The sequence below is a fragment of the Parus major genome, chromosome 5 (genome assembly GCF_001522545.3).
Source record: "Parus major isolate Abel chromosome 5, Parus_major1.1, whole genome shotgun sequence".
Taxonomy (NCBI): Eukaryota; Metazoa; Chordata; class Aves; order Passeriformes; family Paridae; genus Parus; species Parus major.
This window is the reverse complement of record NC_031774.1, coordinates 39,499,460-39,516,869: the sequence shown is the minus strand read 5'-3', so window position 1 is coordinate 39,516,869 and position 17,410 is coordinate 39,499,460. Positions and strand designations below refer to the sequence as shown.

The following is a 17,410-nucleotide window of genomic DNA, read 5'->3' as shown; positions in this document are numbered from 1 at the left end:
GGCGGCGCATGGGGAAGGAGCGCGGCCCGGCGAGGCACGGCGCCTGCCGCTTCTCCTTGCGGAGCGCTGCCAGCTCTTCCTGGAAGTCCTGAGTCGCGCACGGCGCAGTGAGTTCATGCACCTCCTCGCCAAGCCTCAGCCTGCGGGTTCTGGGGAGGCTGCCGCCAGCACACCGCCCAGTCCCCCGCGCCCTCTCGCCGCCGCTCGGGGGTCTCTCCCGGAGGCCCCCGCCGCCGCCCCCTCGCACATGAAGATGTACGTGCAAAGGGCTCTGGTACTGCTCTCCCTGCTGAGCTTTGCTACCGTGAGCCTCTCGCTGTCCTCCTGCACCACCTTGGACCTGGACCACATCAAGAAGAAGAGGGTAGAGGCCATCCGAGGGCAGATCCTGAGCAAGCTGCGGCTCACCAGTCCCCCGGAGACCGTGGGACCAGCCCATGTGCCCTACCAGATCCTGGCCCTCTACAACAGCACTCGGGAGCTGCTGGAGGAGATGGAGGAGGAGAAGGAAGAGAGCTGCTCTCAGGACAACACCGAGTCCGAATACTATGCCAAAGAGATTCATAAATTTGACATGATCCAGGGCCTCCCCGAGCACAGTAAGTGCGGGGCTCCCCCCGTGCCGGTCGGGGTGCCGCGCCCACGGGGCAGACTGCCCGGGATGCCGGGCGCGGGGGAGGGGCAGCCGGCCGGGGCCGAGGGGCGCCGGGCCCCCGCGGAAGGGGCCGCTTCCCTGGCGGGGCGGAGGCGGGCGGGGGGCGCGTCTCCGCCTGGCCGCGCTCGGCTACGGAGGTGAGCGGGAGCCGCGGGGCTCTCGGGGACGTTCGGACCGGCAGCGGGACGGCGCGGGGCTTGGCCGGCAGTGGGGACGGTGGGTGGCAGGGTCCGGGAGCCGCATCGGCCCAGGCCCCGGCCGGCAGCAGCGAGCCAAGCCCGTGCCTAGAAATCCATGCCTAGAGCCTTGACATCAGGACAAGGCGGGGAGGGGAAGCCGTGCGGGTGGCGGGGCGAATGCTGCGCACCGGGCTGGGAGACGGCGCAGGTCTGGTGTTTGGGTGTCTGCAGGTAGAAGGTCTCCTCCCTGCTGAAGCTCCAGTGCCTGCCGCAGAGATACAGGCAACTGTCCGGTCCGTGCAGCACCGGCGCCCGCAGTAGAGAAGGTGGAGAGGCACTTGCTGAAGAGACTCCTGCTTGGAGGACACTGATGAAGGTGTTAGTCAGATAGTGTGAGCGTTCAGAGAACAAGCAGAAGACAACAGGGATGCTGAGCAGGTGTAAAGCTGACAGTGATGCCGAATGGACCCTCACGGCAACACAAGCACTGAGGAAACATGACAGATGTTGAGCAGGTGTGGAGCAGATGATGAGCAGGCCCAGATGTGGACACTAAACAAATTCAGGTGCAGAAGCTGAGCAGATACAAAGACAGAGACTGAGCAGACATGAACCGAAAGCAGACTGCAGATGCTGAGCACATGTAGGCACAAGCAGTCATTTTGGTTTGTTTAGGATCCCTTGGAATTGGAAAATGCAGTCATACCACTATCCAGGGTGTTCTCCTGTGATGTTGTGCCGTCCTGGGGACAAGATTTGAACACCAGCAGTTCTGGGGAGGAGCTGTGACTTGGTGCAGGCAGTTTCAGAATGCAGTTACTCTGCCAGGTTTATGTTAATCTTGACATATGATGAGCTGGAATAAGCTACAATGTGGTAATGCAACAAATTTTATTTAATATCTAGCAGACTGCATTCCATATGGTTATGTGATCAGCTCTTAGCTCAGGAGACACTGAGATTCTAGGAACAGAAAGGGCAAAGGTTACTTGTATTTCAGCATTTTTGACCTACTGAAGTGTCATTTGTGAAATTATAAACTTATATGGGAAAACCAGGTGTCTTCAAAATAGTGCAGGGGGAAAGGAAATGGGGAAAACAAAGCACAACAGTGGCAAACAAAGTTAGGGGTGTGGATTTGGCTAAAATTGAGGAGAAAGTGGAATGAAGAAACAGTGCATGAAAATGAGTGATGACCAGGGTTTGTGGCTTTGGGAGAATTCCTGTAGAAATGAATGATCCTGACCCATGTCCCTATAGGACACTGGGGCAGTGGGTTCAAAAGACCAAGTAGTGCTGTGATTAAATTTCTGGGAGTGGGCAGTGTAGATACCACCACCCAGAGAAAGAGGGGACTGTAATTTGGTCACACTGGGGGAGACTAGACAGATTGTGGTGGCAAGAGACACACTCTTTTTGAAACCTGGGGAGTTTCATCGCTTACACCACGGCTGAATTTGGCCCCACATCTTCCGAAGTGGCTGGTGTTCAACTTTCCCATGACTCTGTCACTGTGCCAGGTGGTGATCTAAGAGCATAGAGCATGCTCTGAGCCAAAGCCAGTCTCCTGGGGGGGTGGAGGGGAAGGGGAGGACTACTCCATTGAAGGAACTGCAGTGATGATACAGACAAGTCTGAAATGTGTCCACACTCACACAAACTGTTCTAGCCCCAGACTATCAGTCAAGTGTCATATTGGCTCATAGAACCCATCCTTTTCAAAGATGCAAGGCTCAAAAGTGTGGAGATCTGATGAGCAAAAAGAGCAGGGAGGAGAGCCAAGTTCTCCATTCCTTCTCTGAGCTGCCTGGTGACTCACAGCATGGTCTTTTCCCCTGTGCCTCACAGGTACACTGCCTGGATTAAAAGTGTTTTTCTTTCAGAGAATAACTCATTTTTGACCACCCATTCACTTCAGGGATCTCATAAAACTCAGGTGGATCAGACCCCCTTAACTACTGACTTGGTTATGTTCAAGCTTGGGAAGCATCTGCAACAGTCCTGCAAATAGCTTTTTGCTTATCTTCCTGAAGGAAAAACAGATGCCATTTTCCAAGGCAGCTTGAGAGACAAGGCAATTAAAGTCATGGGTCACTAGGGCCAAGCATCTATTCCCTCCAAACCTGCCACCTGCAGAGTTCCAGATGGATCAACTTCTTTCTCTAAGCTTATGCAGCTTTGGCATGAAACACCTTGGTGATTCAGGGGTATAATAGAGAGTGAGGCAATACTTGCTCACAGCCTATCCTTCCTTCTCATCAAACTTGAACTGCACAGCCATCAGCCTTCCTGGAGCTTGCCGGAAACAACAGCTTTTTCTGCTGGATCTAGCAGCATGTGGTGAGCCTGCATCTCACTCAGAGCAGCGGTAGGAAGGTGGAAGCTCCCAAAAGAACCTGCTCTCTATCACATTATCTACATAGAGAGACTACTGGTCTCATCATTGGTGCAGTGAACAGCCCTGGGCTGTCAACTGCACAGTAACAGCAGGGTCCTCATGTTGTGAGGATATGTCACAGCAGACATAGTCTGGCGTGGGTGCACAGGGTGTCACTGATTCATGGTCTTCAGGCTTGGTTATTGCCACTGAGAGTTGTGGACTGGGAGAACCTGTTGCCTCCAGGCTTTGTTCTGTGCTGGTGGTGAACAGATCTGGATTCCAGTGTGATTAACACATCTCAGCTGGGTCTGGACCAAATTCCCTGAAAAATCCCCTTGCTCCCTTTGCCTGTGACCTCTTGCAAAAAAGTACTTTGCCCCAAAGCTGTCAAGTTTCCTGGGAGTGAGGCTTCTATCCTGAACCCCGTGCTATGAGAAACAGGCTCCAGCCTCACAGGGCTTAGAGTGAAACACACAACACAGCTCCATTTCAGCATCACAGAGGGCTTGTTCCCAAGGTACAAAGAGAACATGAAGCTTTAAAGGAAGGGAAAAGAGTTATTACTGTTTTCACTGGGAAGGTCTCCCAAGCCCAGCATCTTGAAGGTGAAGTCAGTAGAAAGCATGTGGCTTGCTTTCTTTCACAGCAGGTGAAATACAATTGATGTAATGTCTTACCACCATGGCTGTCTAATTTAGCCAAAAACATTAAGGTGATGATAACACATTAGTTATCTCTCATCAATCTGTGCTGTAGGACCATATCTGCAGCCTCTAAATAGATTATGAGATAAAGCACTGCTGTTGGAAACATACTGAGCTAGACTGACCAGTGGTCTGATGCAAAAATGCTTTTCTGATGATAATTGGGACACCCCTTACAGCCAGGCAGTCAGGTCTGAAATGAAAGGGCAGGTTGTTAACAGCACTATTAATAGGGATAGGCATGCAAAGCAGCTTCAGGAGCTATTGAAACCTATCTGCCTACATTTAGGACACAGAAGAGTAACCAGTGTTAGACTTTAGCTAGGAAGATGTCTTTGGGCACTTAATGAGAACTTGGGTTTTTGCTGGGCTTTTCTGCAGCATCAAACCTTGAATTGGTCACAAGGCTGGAGTCCCCACAGTAGGTGTTTGTGTGTGGCAGGGGTACTCTTTGTGTGGCAGCGTTTTTGGGCTGAGCAGGCCAGCTCATGCCTGCAGTGGGGTCTGGCCTCATGGGATTCATGAACCTCTTCAGTAACAGCTGGAGACTAGTATGGGAATGCTCTTCTGTTCAGTAGTACTAATGACAAAAACTCCTCCAATTAAAGCCCAATGTCAGCATCTGGTTGTTAGCTTATTGAGTAAAATTTCAACACCCTAAAAACACATCTTTGAAAACTGGCAGGGTCCTACTTGCTGAATTTGTGTGTAGCACAAGAGGAGGACTTTCATCTCTGTTGGCATGAGTATACATCACTGTTGCTGAAACCAGAATTTGGCATGGGAGGTGGACCTCTGCACTCAGGTGCTGTTTAACACTATTCCATTTTCAGAAGCTGTTTCTCTGGGGAGATAGTGATGGTGGGATCAAAAGAAGGGTCTGCAGGACTTCAGGAATGTAACTTGAAGGTTGTTCCAGTTAGGGCTTCTAGCCTATTTGTCACAGGCTGGAACCATGTAGTCTGGGAGCAGAAGTTTTTCTTTCTCTTTTCTCTTTTGATAGCTTCTCTCTTCTCTTTTGATAGTTTTTCTTTCCATGTGTTTGTTTAGAAGCAACTTAAATATCAGCAGATATAAGAGCGTCCTGCTGCATTGGACAACAGTCAGAGGTCATCTGAGAGGCTCTGCAGGGCTGCAAACAAGCCTGCATGTGGACATAGAGCAGGAACTTCTGTTTCCTGTCTGCAGGAAGCTTCCATGAGCTTCCTTCAAGGCTAGAGCTTTGAAGGCTAACGAGGTCAATAGGAGAGAAATGACAGCAACAACAGACTTCCATGAGACCAAAATGGTCCCTTCAACAAGAGTGTTACTTGTTCTTGAGGACTCTGTTTTGGACCTTAAAGGTTTTACCTCCTCTATTTTGAGGCATCTATGAAATGAGTTTTTCTGTTCAGCAGACACACATGGAAGCAGAAAATTGCTGTATTATTTCTTGCCCATGTGTGTGATCTCCACAGGCTCAGTACTATTCATGAATTCCTTCTCCAGTTCATGACTGAGAATCGATTTTAAACCCCAGTTGTTTCAGTACACATTGGATAATCACTGCCTTAAAGAGTCCTTGACACCTCATGCTTTGAGTTTTTTGACACTGGGTGGCTTCCATTCTAGGAGGCAATGTCATGATTTGTAAATCTAAGATTCAGCAGTAATGGCATCACTTCATATGTGGCTTCATGTCTCCATCATGAGCAGAATAACAGCATCCTAGCTGTTGAGAGTAGCCCCCACTAACTGTGAGGTTGTCCCATTGCCTGGTCTGGGATTGTCATCTTGGATGCAGCCAACTCATGAGTATTAGCAACATTTGATGAGCAGAGTTGGAAGACATAGTAATAAACATACTGGGGTTGATCTCTACTGATCCTTCATCTTGTGGTATTGAAATAATGATGGCAGTAGTGGGAATGTTTTCAAAATGTTGCAATGTAAACCAAATTTGGGTGAATTCATCCTGTGTTATCTTGAGCTAGATAGCCATGTTTCACAGGTTTGCAAGATTTTTGCAAGATGTTTGAATTGGAAGTTGTTTGAATGACAAGTCTCTACTGGAAAGCTCTTTCTCAAATAATATTTATTTGAGATCCCGCCCCTCAGAGATGTGGTTCTCAGTGTTTCTATGTTTCTTTCTCCTAGACGAGTTGGGCATTTGTCCAAAAGGTGTCACCTCCAATGTGTTCCGCTTTAATGTGTCATCAGCAGAGAAGAACAGCACCAACCTATTCCGGGCTGAGTTTCGGGTGCTGCGCGTGCCCAATCCAAGCTCCAAACGCAGTGAGCAGCGCATTGAGCTCTTCCAGGTGAGTGTTCTTATCACCTTCCCCAGTGTCTGAGCCCAGAATAGCTTGACTCCTTAATGGTTGCCTCAACTGGTACATGCAGAGCCATAGAAAAGAGAAGAAAGTGCATGTTGTAATCCAGGCTTCTTCCACCATACGCAGTGATACAGTCACCTTCCTTTCCTTTTACAATGTGGTGCTGCATTCTCCCACTTGGAAGGGGAGCCCCTCATCAGTGGAGCAGCTCTGGCCCATGTCATATCATGTGTAGGACCCTTGGCAGTTTGATGCCTTTGACTGTTGCAGTACAATTGGTACTAATCCAATGGATGGAGCTCTCTGTCTTGTCATTGATTTACTAGAAAAACAGTGCTTGCTTTCAATGTTCCTTTCAGCAGCAGCTCCCCAGAAGCACAATCCAGATACTTATCTGGAGTTTTCTTTGAATTTAGGGACTGACAGAATAAGATCTGGTTCATGCTTGGAAGTGGCAATAGGCTGAACTGGACCACCTCATGATACAGCTTAGCATCTCAGCTTAGCAGCACACTCCCACAGGCTCATGTCTGTCCACTTTTCCGTAAGAGTGCAGCTAAAATTGTCTTTGGATGGTAGTTCTTGAGGACTTTGTGGAATCCAGCATCAAAGGTCAGAGCAATTCTCCACCAGATGACACAAGTGACAAGGAGATGATCTCAGAGCTTCTCCATAGGTTCAGTGGTCTGTGGAGTCAGCCTGGCATCTGCAGGAAGGAACACCTTGAATATGCTGTGGTTGTCTGTCTGGAAGTGGGACGAGATGTCAGAGCAGAGGCAGAGGTCTCCAAACCTGAACAGCCCTGGTGTGTTTTGACAAAAGTTGAAGAGCGTAGGACACAGTGAGAACTCAAAAAATTGGCTTCCTGGGGAGGTCACTTGTGGCAAGATGCTGTATGTACCACTGGTGGTTCTACTCTTAAGTCCAGATCCATGTTCCACAGGTGTATACAAAAACAAATCTATTCATTAAATGAACTGCTGTGTGCTTCTGCCTCTATATGTGTGCCCCCAAAACAACTCTGAACTGAGAGAGGTGGGCTGCTTAGGACAGAGAAATAAGCATGGTGTAGATCTCTGGAGTTCAAGCTGGTTGTGAAGCATGTCCTTCTCACCTGACCCAGGGTATTCCTGGTGTCTCACTTGCCAAGACTTAACCTTCTATATTAGATTTTAGCAAGTTGTGAGAGAAAAAAGACTGAAGGCTATTCCTTCCTTCTGCATGGCACTGGCTGATTTTTTCTACCACTCCTTCTGACACAGATCCTCCGGCCAGATGAGCACATAGCGAAGCAGCGGTACCTCAGTGGCAGGAACGTGCAGACACGAGGCTCTCCTGAGTGGCTGTCCTTCGATGTCACTGAGACCGTGCGTGAGTGGCTTCTGCACAGAGGTAGGGGTCTTATCTGGGCTGGGTGTCAAGGCATCCATAGAAATGGAGATCAATGTTCACAGAAGTATCTTTCTGCTGCCCTTGTTCACAGAGAGGACAGGTTCTTTCAGTGTGAGGACAAGCCTTCCTCCAGAAAGCTTCCTCAATGTGTGACATTTGCTAGATTCCTGGCTCTATCCTGGAGGCCCCACCATGTAGCTCTGTGGGCTGAGTCAGAACAAGGATTCGCTCCCTGGAAGAAATTCTTTACAACTAAGCTCAGAGGGGACCCCTCTAAGTGATCATAGAAAATGACAAATGCTTTGCTTCAATTTTCATGCGAATTAAAGCAAATGTAGTATGGGAAAAAGCAGCAAGGATCCTAGTTTATTTAGCTGTGTACAGCTTGTCAGGTATAAAGGTGAGGAAATACCAGAGGCTGACACACCTAGACAGATGGAGGCTTTAACACTGCAGAGAACATACCTCTGCTACTGCTGGACAGCCCAACAGATAGTTATGGGGCAGTTCCCAGCAAGAACACTGACCCCATTCACAGCTGGAGCATAAGGCATCGTGACTCATGGCTGGATTGGCCTCACAGATAGAAGCTAGGTGCCACTGAAGATTGGAATGCAGGTACTGGCAAGCAGCTGCTCCCTGGAAGGGTAAGCTGTGAGCCTGCAGGCTCCTCCTATTTCAAGCAATCTACATTGTATCCTGATGGCTGAAGTTCAGAGCTGGAACTGCAGCACACTAGCTGACAAGACATCACAGAGTATATATAGTGCCGAGGAAAAATGGTGCTAGGCACCTTGTCAATGCCCCAGGAAGCCAGATGTTTTAATTCATGGCACAGCATAAAAAAGGAGCTTTCATAAGAGTCTTATGTTCCTGTAGTCAGGCCCACACAGCATGACTGGTCCAGGAAGTTATTATGAAAGTAGATTTGCCTCTGGAAAGTCTGTGTGACTTAGACTGCTAGCAGTTCAACAAAACAGAAGGTTGCAGCTGCTGAGAAAAATGCTTCCAGTAAAATTACTTGTCCATATCCAACTTGCTTATTTTCAGATTTCTTCTTCAGACACTAAGCAGAAGGCAAATGATAGGTACTGAGGATGGCAAGACCGATTTAAAAAAACAGTCTAAAAAAAGTAACAAGAAGCACCCTTCTTACCTCTCCAGAAAGTTCCCTTTAGCTAGAGCAAGGCTTTTGGCAAAGGTGAAGCTAGTGGATTTTTCTTCCTATTCTCCCCAAGGAGCATCTGTTCCTCAACTCTGTTAACATCCCTGACTTTGAAACCAACCCATTGTCTAGGAGTTAGCACAGCATGTGTAAAACTTCCTTAAAACTTCCTTATGCCAGGAGCTGTCCCAGCTGAGAAAGGCTGTTTCTCACAGAGTCATCTTCTTTGCAGAGTCCAACCTTGGTCTGGAAATTAGCATACACTGTCCTTGCCATACTTTTCAGCCCAATGGGGACATCTTGGAGAATCTGCATGAAGTCCTGGAGATCAAGTTCAAAGGTGATAAAGAGCTGGGTTAGGGGAGGCTGTTGGGGAAGGGAGAGCCTCAAGCCATATAATGAGGTCTTGCTTTGTGTATTCAAGCACGTCACATTGTGTAACATTTGTCCCTTAAAACATACACATCTGGGTTTGTGTATTCATTATATGGGTATATCCACTATACACATAGGTTACAAAAAGAAGTAAGGACAGGCTGGGTGGGTTTGTATGAGTGCCTGCAGAAAGGAGTATTTTTATATTTCAGCGTCTCTCTGGGAAGTTCAGCTTCATGCCTTCTCAGATTTCCACAGAGCCTCTACTTTCCAGTTAGGTTGACTGAAACACAAGGAAGTTAGGCATCCTGTGTGAGGTGGCTCAGAGAGTCAGTGGCTTGGCTGGCCTAAGAACTAGAAACCTCCTGGCTTGCAGCCTTGGGCAGCAGCCACTGGCCCCCACAGGCTCCATTTCTGAGGCTGTTCTGCAGAGTGCCAATTATCTGACATCTTCTTTAAGCCATTCATCTTCCTGCCTATCCTGGGACTGATGCCAGGAGTGAGTGGGATGGATTAATGGCCCCACCAGCAGTTTGCAAATGGTAAAACAGGTGGCCAATAAGCCTCTATTTCAGGCCTGCAACTGGCAAATTCACCAGAAATAAGGGGGTCTCTGTGAGGGAAGAAGTAGATATGGTGTCTGAACCTGGTTCAAGAGTAAGCATGAGAGTGTTAAACTTATTGAAATGTCTTGTTGCATCCTCCACTTCCATGCTGATTTCTTCTCTGTGGATCCTGTTTTTCTGAAGGCATTGACAGTGAGGATGACTATGGCCGTGGGGACTTGGGACGCCTGAAAAAGCAGAAAGACTTGCATAATCCCCACCTCATCTTGATGATGTTACCGCCACATCGACTGGAGAGCCCTGTTTTGGGAAGCCAAAGAAAGAAACGGGCCCTGGATACCAACTACTGTTTCCGGTAAGTGAGAAACCTGCTTGGATCTATGCCTGAGGTGGGCAGGCCTGGCGAGACTCCATGCCACCGGTTAAGGCAAAGCCCTCCAAGGGGGTTGTGGGTCACCATGGTGCCAGAAGGGCCACTGGCTAGATCAGCTGAGGTGCTGCGTGCTTCTGGCAGAGCCAGTGGTTCAAAGAGACGCACGAGCACCTTCCCGGAACACAGGCTGGGCAGGGCAGCAGCCCCGTGCCAGCTGCTGGAGCAGCCGGGTGCTGCCTCGCAGGGGTGGTGGGAAAGGCTCCTGCCAGCAGCACGAGCAGTGCCTGGCTGCTGAGCTGCCACTGCTGCCTGGCTGCGCCACTCCTGGCACTTGGCACACGCAGCCACCATGTCCCACCAGCACTGCTGGTACGAGTCCTGCTCAGGAAGCTGCATCTTGCAACTGCATGCAAGGCCCCCCGTTTTGATTCACTGTGTTTCACTACTGTGTTTCAGGAACCTGGAGGAGAACTGCTGCGTGCGTCCTCTGTACATTGACTTCCGACAGGACCTTGGCTGGAAATGGGTCCATGAGCCCAAGGGCTACTTTGCTAACTTTTGTTCAGGCCCTTGTCCGTACCTTCGCAGCGCAGACACCACTCACAGCACGGTACATCCAGTATATTATCCTGCCTGTGTCTGTGATCCGGCTTTTGTCTGTGATTGCCCCTTTCTCCTAAGTCTGATCAATATCCAGTCTTTTCAAAGCAGCATAAGCAGTTCAGATCAATATTTGTGAAAAACATTCCAAGGAAACTGCAGAAAAAAGCCTGGGTGGCTCAGCAGGGAAAATATGCTTGCTTTGGAGTCAGTACTGAATCTGCTTTTGGGCAAATCTTGAGGAGAAAGATGCTGTTGTCTCTTGGATAAGATGTGAAACAGCAGGACTGATGGTTTTAGGGTACTTGCTTGGCCATGGCCATAGTATTAACTGAATTGTTCACATCAAACATCAGTTCTGGTAATTTTCTTCTTCCTGAATTTCTCCTGCAGTTTGCACTGGACAGAGGATTTTTCTACACTCTGTGCCAGGTTGTCATGAAAAACTGTTGTGCAATAGCATGTGCCTGCCATCTGCTCCTGAAAGGGCAGCTATAACTCAAAAGTGCAGGGAAATCCATGTCCATTTCCAGAAGAACACAGCCATTCAGTAAGATCTCCTTTCTCACAGGTATCCTTTCCAGGATAAATATGCATAAATCCTACCTGACCTACAGCAGGGAGGAAGCTACTAGGCAATAAGATATTTGAGTGAAAACTTGGCAGAAAGCAAACGTCCTTAGGTAACTTATAGACATAACCTCTGGTCAGTCTTTGGAAAGAATACAGTCTAAGCCTGGCTAGAGCGGAAATAAAAAAAGGTAATAGAATAGCACAGGCATGGGAAAAGTATCAAGAGGAAAACATTAAGGATCAGACAGTCCACTGCTGAAGCAGGGGAAAATCCTGTGCTTCTGTCCACAAAAGACAAAAGGCAGCAATCCAGATAATGCAACATCTCACTAGGAAATTGACTTCAGATTTCACTAAAAAAAGCTACTGGGAAAAGTAGATTCAGCTGAAGAACAAATAACTAGATAAAGATGGTATTTCAGAAGAGATGCTAACATTTTCTTAACTTCTTGACAGTCTGCATAGCAGTAAGGTTCACTGAAGCTCAAGGACTAATATCAGTGGGAACAGCTGATCTGTGGGAATGAAGAAGTGAACAGATGCTGGGCAGTAAGCACAAGACAAAGCAAGGGAATGAACAGCTTTGAAAGAGTAATGGGCATGTAGCTTTACCATCTGGTTGTCCTGAGAAGCTCTCCAGAAGGTAACTGGACTGAATCAGTGTGAGAGAAAGGAGACTTTAGAATGACTCGTAATGATCTTAAGCAAGAAAGGAAATGAGCAAGCGTTAAGGTCAGTGAAGTGATCAAAGAAAACTTTAGAACAATATAGCTGCTGACAGCTTGCCAGCCACTTAGGAAAGACATGATGAAAAGAAAACTTCTCACCAGTCTGTTTAACTTGCTGTTGAGTAGTGGCCCCAGAGCATGATACCCTGTGGTACAGCCAGGGGTACTTTGCTTAGGATCCCAGAGTTTCTACCACAACAATAGTGATTACATGGATTTGGATGATAGAACAGGATGTATCCTTGGCATCTGTCATCTCATAAAATACGATGTGCCAGACCCTGTCATTTATATCAGATAAGCACTGAAGAGACCACACTAGAGCAGGTGAGATCATGCTTACTGCTGAGAAGTGGTCACCCTGGCAAGAAATGTGGCAACTGTTCTGTAGTGGTTACATGGCTGTAGTGTATAGTCATCTGTGGGCTGAGGCCAGCTGGGAGGAAGAATCCCGTGAGGTCCCACAGGACACTGTTCTGGCTCCAGTATTATAGTGTAATGACTTGGAGGATAGAGTGGAGGGAGAAGGCATCAGACAGTTCAAAGCTGGGAGGGAATTGTGGATACTTGAGAGGACTGGCATCCATCCAGTGCTATCTGGAGATGTTGGTTGAAATGAGCAGCATGGATATTCTTTCTTCTGGATTCTTTAATAAAATCCAAGACAGCATGGCCCCAGGCTGGTTACACCCAACCTTGTTAAAAGCAAAAATTGTGACACACTGCTGTACCAAATTAGAGATGAAAGGAGACAACTGCTTGCACTCCTTCAACCCTTAGGCATCAGTCACAGAGAGCAAGGGCATTACAATTAGAAAAAAACCCCAAAATACACTTAAGAGTCAGGCCAGGGCAGGTGAGAACCTTTAGAAGCAGGCCATGATCAGGAAGCGACAGGGGAGTATTACTCATCTCAGGGAAATACCTTCTGATGAGCATAGTGCAAACACCTAGAGACTTGTTGACTTGGCAGCCCCTTCCTGTCCTCAAGCCACTTAAGTGTATTCCTGACCTTGTCACGACATTTACTTTGTTCCTGCAGGTGCTGGGTTTATATAACACGCTGAACCCTGAGGCATCTGCTTCACCCTGCTGTGTTCCCCAGGACCTGGAGCCACTCACTATCTTGTACTATGTCGGGAGGACCCCCAAAGTGGAGCAGCTCTCCAACATGGTGGTGAAATCCTGCAAGTGCAGCTGAAAGGCCCCCTGGCCCACCCAAAGCCAAGGAAAAAACTGTCAGCACCCACTTTCCTGCTCCCAGGCTAACACAAAGAGAATTGGGGGTCAGAGACTACTCATACTGAGGGCCAAGTGCCAAACCTTGAGAGTCTGGAGCCCTTGGGGATTTCTTCTGGAACACTCCTTGGTCGTCTTGGCAGTGTAATGTTCCTTCTAGGAAATGCTTTGGTGACACAAAGGCCACACTCTCCAAAATGGCTGGACAGTTGGTGTGGAAGAAAAGGATAATGTGGAAGAACTGCTGTGTATCTTGATACTGGGTGGTTGAGATGAGAAAGCAAGAGAATGAGAAAGCAGGTGAAAGGGAGAATGGAAAAGGGGAGATGTTTTCTTTTCTTGCTTTAGCTATCTTAAGACCTCAGCCCTCCCCATTAGCCTGAAGTATTAAAGGTTTTCCCTGTAGGAAGAAACTTTGAAGGTTTCCTTAAAGAAGGAAAATGCACCAAGCAGGGAAGCTGCTAAGAGAAGAAGCGCTCAGAGATACACTTAAGACTTTTGTTCCTCAGAGCTGTGCTCCAGGAGTCCTGCAACTGAAACTGTGTCTACCAAAACCTCTAAGTTCAGTTGACAGATACTGGCTCTTGGGTTCCAAATGCCAACTGCAAGGCTCCCAGTCAGCCTACCAAGGGTGGGCAAATACAAGGAAAGAGGGTGCTGAGTCCATTTTCAGAGGGACTGATGTCTCCATTCAGCTCTTTTACCTTCCTGCAGTTTCTAAGAGATGGTTTCGGGGTCGGGGCAGGAGCATCTGTGGGTACCTGAATACTGGGCCTATTCATCTGTGATGTGATATACCCTGAGGACCTCTTGTCTGTTGTAGTTTGTGAGGTGCTTTGGGGTGTTCTGCACCTGTTCTGCATGATGACCTAAACTCGGTCTCACCTGCCAAGACTTAAAAAATAGTAATCTCAAAAACTTTGTAAAAAATAAATATTTGGGGGGGGTGGGGGGAGATGCAAATTTTTTCACAAGCAAGTTTTTTGTTGGAGGGTTAGATGATTTGCTGGTTTTAAACTGCTACTGCTGGGGCATACTCAGTCTAAAATTTTTACCCTTTCCAAAATGTTTCTTTAAAAGAACAGACAGAATTTAGGTCAGCAAGAAAATCCCAAAATGGAAATTACTTATTCCCCTTAAAGTATACCTGGTGTAAATGTGCCCTGTTCCAACCTAGTCCTTCAGACATATACATCACCGCTGGCATCTGGTTTTGATAGATTCATGTAAAGCTCCCCTCAAACATGAAACACTTTCAACAATACTGTTTAAATATTCACGGCAATGCAGTTGCCACCACTGACAAATGTCATATGTCCATTTGAAGATACATATGGTCTGCCAGTACAGACCTGTACATCCAGGTAAATAACACACCCTTCTTATGTACTGATTTGATGCTCATAAAAAAGATTGCAGATGCTGCCCAGGCAAGAAATCAGTGGGTTAAATGGGTTTTTGCAGCCATAGATACCCCCAGAGGTAAAAAGCTCTGGTACTGAATGCCACATGAGATTCAGAGGCTGTCTCTGACTTGTCAAAACACAGCTACTTAAAAGTCATGTTCTAGAGACCACCGAGGTTCCTCCCAATCAATTCCTGGTCCCCAGCAACTGAGTGTAAAATGACACTTAGCTGGTTAATCACTTGCAGCCAGGGCTCTCCATGGTCAGATCAGAGTCCAGCTCTTCCATCAAGCTCTTCACAATAGTGGCTGCTTCCATATAGCTTGTGTGAGGCTGCCAAACCATGTAAACTCAAATGTCTTAATAAACCATAAACAGCCCTTCCTGAACCATCACCAACTAGATACAGGTTAGCAAGGGTGGCACAGAGGAGGCAGACTGCCAACCTGAACAGGGCACACATGCCCTGACAGAGGCACTCCCCAGAGCTTTATGCTTTTCATCTCTCTGGGGTTCCCTGACCTGTGTGATTGGTGTGATGATGAAAGCGCTGATCAGTCCTGCACACTACAGTACTGCTGTGTCCTGTGCACCTCTCCATGCCCAGGCTTCCCTGCCACCTGCCCAGGGAGGGAGCAAATAAATGCATTATGACTACACCACCATGCTGATAGATAGGCCAGGAATTTACTAGCTACAAGAGTGTGTGTGGGAGAAATCCAGATGCCTATTGGCATAGAAATTCTCTCTGATCTCCTTTTAGTAGCAGCCTCAAGGGAGGTTTTGGTTTACAAGCTGCAAGTTCTTTGGTCATTGTTCCTCCCGAGCCCTGGGCTGGCTTTGCTCCCCATCCAACTGAAGGGCTTCCTTGCTAATAAATGGGGAAGCAAGGAGGGGGAGCTGCAAAGGGTTGAGCTAGAACACTTGCACACTCAAAGTTCTGCGTGGCACTTGGAGCACATCAGAACCACCCATGGATTAACCCTGGCAGCCCCTTGAGATGGGACTGTCTTACTAGCCCTTGTTCACTGCTGCCCCTCAGTGACAGGAAGGGGTGGCAGAAAGACCAAGCCTTTTGCCTCTTGGCAAAGGAGACAAAATGGCAACAGAAAATAGGGGTGAAGAGTCCTGGGGTGTCCAACCAGTACAGACACAGGTACACTCATGGGAAGAGTAATTTTTGAAATCAAACACATTTCAGTTGCTGCTTTTCTGTTCAGCCTTCCATTTCAGTAACAACATTTGAGAATTAGATTTGTGAGACAAGCTCTGAATTAATTTTCTTAAAACTAAAATAACTTTTCTAGGGGTGTTTTAACTATAATTCAGCAACATACTAGCTACATGGGACTTAGTAACAGATTGAATACACTCCTGGTGCAAGTGTACCAAAATGTTTCAGGATACTCCTGTGAGAAGGCAGAGGGCAGTTACTCTGCTGTTACTAGCTAGCAAATTGAAGAAGACAATAGGAAAGAAAAAGTGGGATCTTCATTGCCAACACTGAATACAGCTCTCAACAGTTCCCTTTTGTTGTTTTCAGAAACAAACAAAAGCTGATTAAAACAATGCCAGCACAGTTTGTCTCTTTAACAAAGATCAATGTTTAGAAAGAGTGAAAAAACCCTATTCTGCAGAGCCATAAGGCAGATCCTACACAGATGATCAACCAACCATCTGTGCAGCCCCTGTTTCTCTGTGGCAAACGATTATAGTATGCAAAAGGCCTAGACCCAAACTTGAACACCTTGTTTTTCAGGCTGTAGTGCACTGTAGAACTCTGAGAGGAACACTGCTTCAGTGAGTACAGAATCTACACTTCTACCTCAGCTAAGAATGGTCTTTGCAGTCTAAATGAGTCTTTGTTGCCTGGGCTTTGAATTGGATGGTCTCTAGCAATCCCACTGCACTTACATAAAGCCTATCCCTGTTACCACCATGTGAACTGGGATATGCTGCTTGGTGTTTCACCTTTCCATATAACCAAGAGACATCAGTACACTCAGAAAGATGGACCGTGCCCAGAAGTAATAAAAGACAAACATAGCTGTCCACTCCTCTGGCAACATCACAGCTCTGTTCTGCTGGGTCCTGGGAAGTCTTATATCTCTGCTATAGCGATCAAATTTTCATTTTCTCAGTTCACAGATCCTTTTCTTATTTTCTGTGCTGCTCTTAGGCTTTTCTGATCCATGACTAGAATGTCCTCACCAGACCAATTATACGGGAAGTCTAGCTCAGGTTTCTTTGTAAATGCAATCACTACAGCCATCCCATGAAGAGGATCCATTGCAATGTCTTAGGAGACAGATGTCTTCAATATGATCTCAAGTCTAACGCAGGGCAGGCTGAGTATCACAGTGACCAGAATGCAGCTCTAGAGCCAGCTCCACTGTGCAGATAAGGTTTTTTGCCCACTACAAGTGTTTCTAGTGGTATACAAGAGAACATACATGTACTCACAGAATTCACAGAACTCACAGAATGACTAGGTTGGAAGAGACCTTCAAGATCATCGAGTCCAACCCAGCCCTCACAACCAGATCATGGCACTGAGTGCCACATCCAGTCTTTTTTTTGAACACATGCAGGGATGGCCACTCCACAACTTCCCTAGGCAGACCATTCCAGTACTTTATCACTTTCCATGAAAAACTTCTTCCTAATATTCAGCCTGTATTTCCCTTGGCACAGCTTGAGACTGTGTCTTCACCTTCTGTCAGTGGCTGCCTGGAGAAGGAGACCAACCCCACCTGACCA

At 47.4% G+C, this 17,410-nt stretch overlaps 1 protein-coding gene across 1 annotated transcript; it reads left to right on the top strand.

Annotated features, from left to right (window-relative positions):
- Window positions 1-6: 6 nt before the first annotated feature.
- On the top strand, window positions 7-16,229 carry TGFB3 (transforming growth factor beta 3). The gene is made up of 7 exons (XM_015629970.2): window positions 7-599; window positions 6,055-6,218; window positions 7,496-7,625; window positions 9,023-9,130; window positions 9,915-10,086; window positions 10,561-10,714; window positions 13,048-16,229. The coding sequence occupies exons 1-7, from the start codon at window positions 116-118 to the stop codon at window positions 13,204-13,206; spliced, it is 1,371 nt and encodes a 456-aa protein (XP_015485456.1). The 5' UTR covers window positions 7-115; the 3' UTR covers window positions 13,207-16,229.
- Window positions 16,230-17,410: the final 1,181 nt, after the last annotated feature.